Source organism: Rutidosis leptorrhynchoides, chromosome 9 (assembly GCF_046630445.1).
Source record: "Rutidosis leptorrhynchoides isolate AG116_Rl617_1_P2 chromosome 9, CSIRO_AGI_Rlap_v1, whole genome shotgun sequence".
Classification (NCBI taxonomy): Eukaryota; Viridiplantae; Streptophyta; class Magnoliopsida; order Asterales; family Asteraceae; genus Rutidosis; species Rutidosis leptorrhynchoides.
In genome coordinates, this window is record NC_092341.1 from 5,619,629 (window position 1) to 5,631,861 (window position 12,233).

The 12,233-nt window shown below is 36.1% G+C and overlaps 1 protein-coding gene across 5 annotated transcripts; it reads right to left on the minus strand.

The window, feature by feature from the left end:
* Positions 1–7,260: 7,260 nt before the first annotated feature.
* LOC139867009 (E3 ubiquitin-protein ligase KEG-like) lies at positions 7,261–11,275 on the minus strand. 5 transcript variants are annotated; one of them, XR_011765723.1, is made up of 5 exons: positions 10,919–11,270; positions 10,307–10,428; positions 9,965–10,099; positions 9,646–9,772; positions 7,261–7,430 (listed from the first exon to the last, which is right to left on the minus strand). XR_011765723.1 is itself a non-coding variant. In XM_071855317.1 (5 exons), the coding sequence occupies exons 1-4, from the start codon at positions 11,093–11,095 to the stop codon at positions 9,719–9,721; spliced, it is 402 nt and encodes a 133-aa protein (XP_071711418.1). In that variant the 5' UTR covers positions 11,096–11,275; the 3' UTR covers positions 7,261–7,430; positions 9,646–9,718. The 5 variants fall into 5 exon arrangements, 2 of the variants coding, with proteins under 2 accessions (XP_071711418.1, XP_071711419.1); XR_011765722.1 differs by having other exon boundaries at positions 10,878–11,270; XR_011765721.1 differs by having other exon boundaries at positions 10,578–11,268.
* Positions 11,276–12,233: the final 958 nt, after the last annotated feature.

Sequence of the window (12,233 nt, forward strand, 5' to 3'; positions counted from 1 at the left end):
TTCCAATGACCTTGGGCGATTTTGATATTGTCGTTGGTATGGATTGGCTCGATCATTACAGAGCTGATATTGCATGCCATGACAAGTTTATTCTTGTTAAGGCCCCAAGTGGGGGAGAAATGATTATTCATGGTGATAAGAGAAGAAGAACGGTGCCGATATGCACTTTTGCACGGGCGCGTCGTTCCGTTGTTACCGGTGGCATGGCTTTCCTTGCTCATGTGGTTGATACTCGTAATGAGCCACCACCTATTCGTGAAATTCCGGTAGTTAATGAGTTTGAAGACGTTTTTTCGGATGAGTTACCGGGTGTTCCGGCAGAAAGACAAGTCGAGTTTCGCATTGAGTTGGTTCCGGGGGCTACCCCCATCGCTAAAACTCCTTATCGTTTAGCACCAACGGAAATGCAAGAGTTGCTTAATCAAATTCAAGAGTTGCTTGAGAAAGGTTTTATCCGACCGAGTGCTTCGCCGTGGGGCGCTCCGGTCTTATTCGTGAAGAAGAAAGATGGTAGTATGCGTATGTGCATCGATTACCGTGAGTTAAATAAAGTGACGATCAAGAATCGTTATCCGTTACCTAGGATTGACGATTTGTTTGATCAACTTCAAGGCGCGACGTATTTCTCTAAGATCGACCTACGGTCCGGCTATCATCAAATGCGGGTCCGTGAGGAAGACATTGAGAAAACGGCTTTCCGAACGCGTTATGGGCATTATGAGTTTGTGGTTATGCCTTTTGGTCTTACGAATGCACCGGCGGCATTCATGGATCTTATGAACCGGGTGTGCCAACCTATGTTGGACAAGTCGGTCATTGTGTTCATTGACGACATACTAGTATACTCGAAAAGTATGCACGAACATGAACGTCACTTGCGTGAAGTTTTGAAGACATTAAGAAAGGAGAAGTTGTATGCAAAATTCTCTAAATGTGAATTTTGGCTAAGAGAGGTCCAATTTCTTGGCCATATTGTGAACGAAGGCGATATCCAAGTGGATCCGGGGAAGATTGAGACGGTGAAGAGTTGGGGACGACCGACTACGCCTACGGAAATCCGGAGTTTTCTCGGGTTGGCCGGTTATTATCGTCGGTTTATCCAAGATTTTTCTAAGATCGCTTCTTCGTTGACGAAATTGACAAGGAAGAATGCGAAGTTTGTTTGGGAGAACGAGCAAGAAATTGCTTTTCAATTGTTAAAAGAGAAGTTATGTCAGGCTCCGGTGTTAGTGTTGCCGGAAGGTGTCGAAGATATGGTAGTTTATTGTGATGCTTCCTTAAATGGGCTCGGGTGTGTTCTTATGCAAAGGGGTAAAGTCATTGCTTATGCCTCTCGACAATTAAAGGAGCACGATACGAGGTACCCGACTCACGATTTAGAGATGGCGGCGGTTGTGCATGCGTTGAAAATTTGGCGCCATTACTTGTATGGTGTCAAGTGTACGATATATTCGGATCATAAAAATTTGAAACATCTTTTCACTCAAAGAGATTTGAATTATCGTCAACGTAGGTGGATGGATGTGGTGAAGGACTATGATTGTGAGATACTTTATCATCCGGGTAAGGCGAATGTGGTCGCGGATGCGTTAAGTCGAAAGACTCAACATCCGGCGATACGTGTAGCATCGTTACGTTTGGTTATCACTAACGACTTTCTTGAAAAGATGGGTGAAGATCAAATAGAGGCTTATGTTCACAATAAGCATGCGGAGCGAATTGTGGGCCAATCGGAATTCATTACTATGGGCCCGCGGGGTTTATTGTCGTTTCAAGGAAGGGTGTGGGTGCCTAAGATGGGTGATTACCGACGGGTGCTACTTGACGAGGCACATAAGGCAAAATATTCTATTCATCCGGGCGCGACAAAAATGTATCACGACTTGAAGAAAGACTATTGGTGGCCGGGCATGAAACGCGATGTTGTGAAATATGTTGAACGATGTGTTACTTGCTTGCAAGTTAAAGCCGAGCACCAAAAGCCGTATGGTAAGTTGCAACCGTTAGAGATCCCGAAGTGGAAATGGGAGCACATTACCATGGATTTCATCACTAAGTTACCTAAGACGGCGAGGACTCAATATGATTCGATTTGGGTTATAGTTGATCGGTTGACGAAAAGCGCTTTGTTTCTTCCCATTAAAGAAGCAATATCGTCGGAGACCTTGGCTAAGTTGTTTATCAAGGAAGTGGTCGCTCGTCATGGGGTTCCTATATCTATTATCTCGGATCGAGATACCCGTTTTACATCTCGATTTTGGGAAAAGTTTCATGAAGATATGGGTACGCAATTGAAGTTGAGCACGGCGTATCATCCTCAAACGGACGGTCAAACCGAACGTACGAACCAAACTCTAGAAGATATGTTACGGGCGTGCATTATTGATTTTGGTGGTAGTTGGGACGAGCATGTGCCTTTGGTGGAATTCTCGTACAATAATAGTTATCATACTAGTATCGGGATGCCACCATATGAGATGCTCTATGGGCGTAGATGTCGAACTCCCGTTTGTTGGGGAGAAGTGGGTCAACGAGAGATCGGGAGTACCGATTTGGTTTTGGAGACGAACAACAAGATTGATATTATTCGGGAACATTTGAAGAAGGCTCAAGATAGGCAAAAGTCGTATGCCGACAAACGTAGGCGAACGATCGAATTTCAAGAAGGCGACATGGTGATGCTTAAAGTTTCGCCATGGAAGGGTATTATTCGATTTCGAAAACGGGGAAAGTTAGCTCCTCGGTTTATTGGGCCATTCAAGGTTTTAGCTCGTGTTGGCGAAGTTGCATATCGATTGGAATTACCCGAAGAGCTTGCGGGGATCCATAATACATTCCATGTTTCCCACCTCCGTAAGTGTCTTGCGGATGATTCCTTATGGATGCCTTTAGACGAGATCGAGCTAAACAACAAGTTGGAATATGTCGAAGAACCGGTCGCCATACTCGATGAGAAAGTTAAGAGGTTGAGACATAAAGAAGTGAGGACTTTTAAAGTCCAATGGCGGCGTAGCAAGGGTTCCGAGTTCACTTGGGAACCTGAAGAGTTCGTGTTAGTGTATCTTCCCTCTTGTCATGCGGCTTGGATTGCGAGGGCGCAATCCGAATAAGTGGGGGAGAGTTGTAAGACCCGAATAATTGAAGTGTACACATGTGTATATAAGTGTATTGTGCGGTACTCGAATCGGGGTTTGGTTGTATATATTTAAAAAGGCAAAAGGAGCTGGACTGGGAGAGTTGCGCGCCGCGCGGCCTGGTGGCGCGCCGCGCCATCTGTCTGTGACAGATTCTCTCTTTCTTTTAAATTAGATATTTTGAGGGTATTTTGGTAAAATCACTTGGAGGCCGGATTTAATGCCTTAGATCAGTTTTGGGGAGTTCATTTACTCCTTCCACAACTACCAACACTTATCCAAATCAATTCTAAAGAGAGAGTGGCTTTTAGTGAGGGAAACCCCATTTTGGAGAAGAAGAAGAAGGTTTCTTGCTTAAGTCCAAGCATTAAAGTTGTTCGCCTTCCCTCTAGCTTCGTTGTGATAGTTGTGGTATGCTCTAATCTTAATTTCTTTGTTTAATTTGATTTAGGGCTAGGGTTTGGGGTGAAGATGAACATAAAACCCATTTTGTTAGTGTTTTAGGTGTTCTAGGGTAATTTGAGTCATGTAGACTCAATATTGGGTTAACTAGGGTTTGGAAGAGTTAATTGTTGTTAGAGAACCCTAATTAGCTAGTAAAATTGCTAGAACACCATGATTTATGTAAATGGGTGTAAATGGGTTAGTGGTTGACCCAAAATGGGTAGGTTGACTTTGAAAGTGTCAAATGGGTCAAAATGAACCTAAGCTAATTAATATGTGTGGTTGAAGCCTAAAACTAGTGTTAAAATGTGTAATGAACCTACTTTGGTTAATGATAGGGTTTTGTGATGAGTTAACCCGATTTTAGGGTTAAGGGTGCAAATGGGTCGGATTTGTACCATGGGTCAAATTAACACTAGGAGTGAGCTTTAGAGTGTTGACCAACTCGAGTTGTGATTTTGATATTGTGATAAATGTAATAGGTGCGTTACATTGAAGTGTTCAAGCTCGGTTATCTTTCACCAAGAGATTTGGAGGTGAGTGGAATAATTATGCATTCGTGTATATGGCGTGTTTATTTGTGGGTGTTATGGTATGAACCATCGAGCCGGTAGTACCATAGCATGTGTGTAAATTGATGTGAACCACGAGCCGGTAGCATCGAGTGTGAACCACGAGCCGGTAGCACTATAAAATAATTGATGTGAACCACGAGCCGGTAGCATCGAGTGTGAATCACGAGCCGGTAGCACTATAAACAAAGTGTGAACCACGAGCCGGTAGCACTATAAACGAGTGAGACTCAATGCGTATGGTGTGAACCACGAGCCGGTAGCACCATAGCGTCATGGTTAACCATATTAAGATTTGTTGATATTTAGCATGCTAAATTATTTATGGTTGTGTTGAGTATATGCTAACTCGGTTATGTTATTGTATGACTTGTTAAGTGTTTGAGGTTGATGACATGCTTTTGTGTTACACGTTTCGTACGAGGTATCTTGTGTTGTGATTGCAAATAGATGGGCGATATATATGTATGTGTAATTATTGCATTCACTAAGCTTTGCTTACCCTCTCGTTGTTTACCACTTTTATAGGTTCGGTGTTGGACAAGGGTAAGGGCATCGTTTTGGACTAGGGATCCCGCTTGTTGCTAAGGGACGCTTTTGGTTTTAGTAGCTCTCGGAGTTTGACCGATAGTTGGGTAGTTTAATCCCAAACGCCATGCTCATTGTGTAGTTTGGAACTTAAACTTTTTGGTGGTCGAAACTCCTAAATTGTACTAAACTTGTAATTTGGATCGTGTGGGCCCCGCTTGTAAAACTTTAATTTTATGTTTGAAACATGTTAGTTTTACATATTTGGTTGTATGGTAAAAAGCGTTTTGTCTAAAAGTGCCGGGAACTAGTCAATCTTTTCGCGGTTAAAAGTCCCGAGGACAGCCAGATATGGCGCGGCGCGCGGGCAATATGGCGCGGCGCGCCGATGGTCTGCAACAGAATTTTTTTTTTTTTATTTCGTATTTTTACAAGGCTTTGTCGGGTGTTGGTTTGGGTTGTTACAATAACATGTTGTTTTATGGTATCTAGAGCTTGGTTCTAAGTTAAACTCTTGTGTGCAAATACTCAAAGTTTACTCAAAGTTCCAAACTAGTTATCTTGCTATCAAAAATGGAAGGCACAAATGGAAACAATGGTGGTATGGTCAATGGAATGGAGAAACTTGTAGGCAACAACTACAAGTATTGGAAGATGTGTATGGAGGCTTTTCTTCAAGGTCATGATCTATGGGAACTTGTGGTCGGAGGTGATGCCATAATTCCCGTAGAAACTCTAGAGAATGTAGAGTCAAGAAGAAAATGAAAGGTAAGGTGTGGAAAGGCTCTCTTTGCACTGAGAACTTCAATTAGCAAAGAGTTCATAGAAAACGTTCGTGATATTACTTCTCCAAAAGAAGTGTGGGATACTCTTGAGAAACTCTTTTCTAAAAAAACACCGCAAGGTTACAATTCTTGGAAAACGAGTTAGCAATCTTAAGACAAGAAGGTATGACTGTTTCCGAATATTTCTTACGGATCTCTGTTCTGAAATATCAGAGATTGATGCCAACGAGAAAATTAGTGAAGCTCGTTTGCGAAGATATCTAATTCGCGGTTTGAAGAAAGAGTATGTCCCGTTCATAACCTCTATTCACGGGTGGACTACTCAACCTTCGGTCGAAGAATTGGAGAATTTACTCTCTAATCAAGAAGCTTTGGCCAAACAAATGGCTAAAGGATTTGAAAATGATGAGGTATTATTTTCAAAAGGGAAGAACTTCAAGAAAGGTTCTTCAAACAAAGAAAAAGAAGAAGAGCAAACTAGTTACAAAGGTAACTATGAGAAGAAACCTCCTACATGTTACAAGTGTGGGAAGGTTGGTCACATCAAGAGATATTGTCTTTCTAAAGTTACAAAAGTAAACGTGGCTTGTTCAAGCAACGATGATGATGAAGTCAAATGGGAGCAATGTTTTACCATTGATAAGGTTGTCAAGAAGAATCAATGGATTGTCGATTCGGGTTGCTCTCATCATGTGACCGGTGATGGAACTCTCCTTCATGACGTTAAAGATCACAATCAAAATCGAGTTGTAATCACGGACGACAACTCAACTCATCTGGGTAAAAAGGAAGGTAATGTTATTATTGATGTTAATAACACTACAACAAAAGTGTACATATAGGACACCCAAAATGGTCCTATAATGTCACTTTATAGGACCTTTTGGCCTGAAAGGACCAACAGGACATGTGTACCAACTAAGGCGGTCGTATAAAATATAGACGCAAAAAAGTGTCCTAAAAAGGTAATAAGATTATGAAACCAATTATCGGGTCCTATAATATATATAACGACCACACCAAAAAGTCCTTACAAGTATATATCAAGTGACTTCTATTTAAATTGGGACATACAAAAGAGTCCCAAAAGTAAAAAAAAAATATATATATATATTAGTACCAACAAAGTGGTCCTATTTAAGTTTTATATTTTTTAAGGACAAAAAAAAAATGATCCTATTATTATGTTAATACCCAAATAAGAGTCCTATTATAAAAAAACACTACATTAGTACCAATAAAAAAGTCCTAATGTATCGATATATTCTTGTTTACTACCAATAAAAAGGTTCCAAAATACACAAATGTTACTTTAGTACCACCTAATAGGGTCCTAATATAATAATTTTTAAGGTTAGTACCACTAACAAAAGTCCTAATATATATTTCTTAAACTTTAAAACCACAAAATGGGTTCTAATATATAATAAGATGTTAATTTAGTACCAAATACAGAGTCCTAATATAATATTTTCAAGGTTGGTACCATTTAAAAAAGTCCTAAAACAATTGTATTGTTAGACAATATAAGGTCCTTTCAAGTGATAGTATTAAAACCACAAAATGAGTCCTTTCAAGTCATAGTAATTCCAAATAGGTTTCTACATTCGGATTCGGTTCAGATATTCGGGTCCAATTCGAGTTCTTTTACGAATCAGGTATTCGGATCGGGTTAATTATTTGGGCCCGGATCGGATTATTGGATCCATATATTCGGGCCTGATTCAATTTAATTCAAATTTTCAACATCCAATTAATAATTTCTATTAAAAATAATCATAAAATAAATTATAATCATATTATAATAAATTGTACTCATAAATTGAAAAACACCAAACATTAAAAATTCATAGATAATCCAACATATCAATACTAAAATAACATTCAACAAAGAAAATAAAAACAACGAAAAATAACGAAGAATGTCTTCGATCAACACATCTTTATTAATAATTCAAGGGTACCACCTACAAAAAAAAAAATTCATATATTTATAAGCATAAAAGTGCATGTTATATATAAAAATTAATATTATCAAAAAATCACGTAGTGTCGTACCACTATTGTACATCAAAAATAAATTGATCTATTGTTTTTCAACATTTATATACGACTTTTTTCTCAGTTGGTCCCTCTATTATACCCCAAATCGCTAGTTTGGTCCCTCAGTTTTTAATTTGGCAATCAGCGTCCCTGAGTTATTTTAATTTTGCAATTGGCGTCCCTCCGTCAAATTTCTGTTAAAAAGCTCCGTTAACCTGGTCATGTGCAATGCATGTGAGGGTAAAATCGTCTTTTTACTAAAACAAGGGACCACCGGCGCAAAACTAAAACTGAGGGACCACTGGCGCAAAAATAAAAACATAGAATTTTTCTCTTTTTTTCTGTTCTTTTTTTTATTCTTTTTTTTCTCTTTTTTTTTTAATTTTTTCCTTTTTTTTCTTTTTTTTTTAACTTTTTTTTTTGTATCGAAACTTTTTTTAACTTTTTTTAATACTTTTTTTTAACTTTTTTTTTGTATCGAAACTTTTTTTAACTTTTTTTTAATTCTTTTTTTTAACTTTTTTTTCTTGTTCGAAACTTTTTTTTAACTTTTTTTTTCTTGTTCAAAAAAAATTAATGCCATAGCCGAGACTCGAACCCGAGACCTCTCATTGACCCGACACCTCCCTAACCATCTGAACCATTCTGTTTTTCTGATTAAATGTGAGACCCGTAAATATATAACCCGTATTAATAATGTTTTTATTCCCTTCATCATTTTCTTCAAACCAATCGGCCCAAAACAATACTCAATCGTAATAATCAAAACGTTGAAATGGGTTTTAGGATTAACAAACAGAAACGATTTTACTGGAATGATCAAACACGAAAAGAAAGGAAACAAAAATAAAGAAACAGCAGAAGCAGAAGCAGAAGCTGTTCGTGAAAAAAAAAATATAAACTCAAATCGTGTTTTTGAAATTAAAGTTGTTTTAACCCACGATTCCTAAACAAAATATGTTGCAAATCTTTTATAGAAACTTTCTGAATCATCAATTTCAACAGAAACACTAAAACAAATACGAATTTCGCGATGAACAAAACGTTTGACTTTTACAACCGAAACTTTGACTCGTAAATTCGACTTTGATAACAAAAATTGGAAGTTGATATTTTACAGGAAGTTTCACTAGAGGATTCCTAACAGGACTGCATTATTACTTTTTGAAAATTGAATCGAATTCGAGGTTTTGGCAAAATGGGTCAAGAACAGAGGTGTCGATGGAAAAAAAATATTCCTGTTTAAATTCGATAAAAAAATAACTATAATAATAATAATAATAATAATAATAATAATAATAATAATAATAATAATAATAATAATAATAATAATAATAATAGTAATAATAATAGTAATAATAATAGTAATAATAATAATAATAATAATAATAATAATAATAATAATAATAATAATAATAATAATAATAATAATAATAATAATGAAACCGGGTTGTCACATTTGTTGTATTATTTCGATAAAAAAAAAGTTAAAAAAAAGAAGAAAAAAGGAAAAAAAAAGAATAAAAAAAGAACAGAAAAAAAAGAAAAGAAAAAAAAGAGAAAAATTCTATATTTTTATTTTTGCGCCAGTGGTCCCTCAGTTTTAGTTTTGCGTCGGTGGTCCCTTGTTTTAGTAAAAAGACGATTTTACCCTCACATGCATTGCACATGACCAGGTTAACGGAGCTTTTTAACAGAAATTTGACAGAGGGACGTCAATTGCAAAATTAAAATAACTCAGGGACGCTGATTGCCAAATTAAAAACCGAGGGACCAAACTAGCGATTTGAGGTATAATAGAGGGACCAACTGTGCAAAAAAGTCTTTATATACATATTGCTTGATTACGAAAATTAATCAAAATCAAATCAAATCTAATCTTCTGATTATTCGAGGTGCAAATTTGAAAGGTTCAGTAACAAGTTTTGGTTCGGGTTCAGTCGACCTAAATACTTTTTTGACTGAAATTTTAGTGTCAAATATGATTAATATACTATTTTATTCCACCAATATGCCAACTATATGAATAAATTGAAGAATTCATAAGCAACTTCTGACCAATTAGTAAGTAACTGTGCAGGGATTGCCACATGTACTTCTAATACTCATTGATAGGCAATTCTGTAAGGTCTATATTACCTGTGAATCCGAATCTCTACAGCAGCACCTGGATACTTAAGCATAACAATGATCCATTCCAGATTTTCACGAATCATTTTTGCTGTATCAGCAGAGCGATATGGAAAGCGTTGTTGCCTTCATCATCCTAAAAATAAATTAAAAACAAGCAACACATGGGTAAGTATGGATCCAAGTATCATATCATAGTCTAGAACAAAGGGATCAAAAAGGGTTAACTGCAAATAGCAGTAACAAAGATTAATTGAAAACCTAAACACGAAATTTGCTATAGAGATTTTGTGTTATTTTCAACTTGATAGGGAGAAGAGAAGGGTACCTGCAAGTTACAGTTGGCACCTGCAGAAAGAAGCATTCCGACACATGATTTTGATCCTCTTGCCAAAGCCACATGTAGAGGAATGGTATTTTGCACATTCCTTATATTTACATCGACTCCGTCATCAAGGATAATCTGTTCAAACAAAATAGCAACTGAGAAGTGAGAATCACATCTTTAATACTGGGAAAATAGTGTTAACCCACTGCTTTATTTAAATTTCACATGTTTGGTTGTTACAAATAAGTTTAGCAATAATAACTAATTAACAAAAAATCTAATTGCCCCATTTGTATGTAAGTGCTTAGAATTGCTACCCCTGACAGAAGCTAATTGGCATACCTTAACCAATTCAACATCATTAGTCATAGCAGCAGTATGCAAAGCTGTCCGTCCATGTTGGGTGTCTTGAGCAGTAGCAACTGCCCCAGCAGCAAGCAATATCCGTACCAATTCTCTACCATCTGCAACAAAATTTCATAAACTTAAACTCTCTTTTATTTCTCAACTTTTTAGGTATATAATATCACAATAATCAACCATAAACAATAATAAGTCAATATAAAGAATAAAATAATAAACATGTTAAAATGAACATGAGACAGAAACTTACTAGCTTCATGGTCTTTACTAAAACTCTCCCAAAGTCTTTACTAATGCATATAACCTCCATCAGTATCATCATCTATTAATATTTCTGTCTTAATGTAATTCTACTGATTATTTATTAAACACTTTGTGTGCATCTTAATATAAAATCTATTCAACAATCAGTTATGAAATTTTATCATGAACGAGCAAAAAAATTCAAAACCCTAGCATATGAGAATTTCATCAATCCGCTTAGAATGAAATTAAATCAAAACATGTATAGACAAACAGTTTGCATATATATGTAAAAGAAACTAAGAACCAGACTAATCGCTGAATTCTGGAGAAGAAAGAGCAATTCACCAAATCTTCAACCGAATTTACAGCAGCGAAAAGAAAGAACATTACTTCATCGCGATTAATTGATGAACTCAAACCCTAATTTTTACCATATGAAAAGGGCAGAAATCGCTCGAAATACATCAAACCTTCAATTGTGTTCGCTATATGTTCGAGATCCATCTTCGTTTTGTTTGACATCTGATTGTTTTTTGTTTGAGATCTGATTGTTTTGTTGAGATCTTCACGGTTGAACAAATATGTGGCGTAAAAGTTGGTTTTTGTTTGAGATTTAAAATTTTTAAAAGTTAAAAATGATTTTAGGAAGAAAGCTTAAAAATGTTAAAAATTATCATAAGAGGGAATAAGACCAGCAGTTTGAATTTCAGAAACTTAATTTGTAAAAAGCAGAGGAAAATTTATAATGAATATAACTTTTAACTTTTAATATATATCCAACAATAAGTGAAAAATATTAAGACCACTCTTACTTGGCATGTCAGGCCTAATTTACTAAGTCAGAAAAAGTGGAGAATGATGACCTCTGTCAGTTAAGCATGTCAGTTTATATTTTTATTACTATTATTTTTATGATTTTAAATATAACATAAATTAATAAAAATAACTTTCATTAAAAATAAAAAAATTACATTTTCATAGAAAATGTAAAAACATATAATTCCTAAAAATAAAAATAAAAACATTACGATTTCTAAAAAAAAGAAAAACATTACTAACCTGTGACGATCGCTCCAAATCCATATGGACGAACACGTCATTCATTGATTTCATTGCGAGGTATTTGACCTCTATATGATACGTTTTGTAAACATTGCATTCTTTTGAAAAGGCACACCATAAATGAATATTTAAATCAAAGGTTTTCGACATCTGATGATTTCTACATATAGACAATCACCATAAATAAAAGTTTACAACATCATTTCTGTTGACAATGCAGTCAAAATAAGATACATGGTGATGATTTGGTAAATGCAACGTCTCCTTGAAAAATATGTCATGCAAGACTCCATGCACATAGCTTGTTTAACATCTAAGCAAACAGCGGAAGACTTCTAGGAAACCTGAGAATAAACATGCTAACAAGTGTCAACACAAAGGTTGGTGAGTTCATAGTTTTAATGTTGCTCATAATCTGTATATAAAGGTGGATCACAAGATTTCAGTTGTTTAATCCAAAAACGTTTATCAATAGATTCTACATAACAGAGCACCCTGGTAACTAAACTTTAACGCTTATATAATTTGTACCCTTTGTATAATCATCTTAATAATACACGCAAACCAACGTATACGCTTCTCAAATAGCATACGTCCG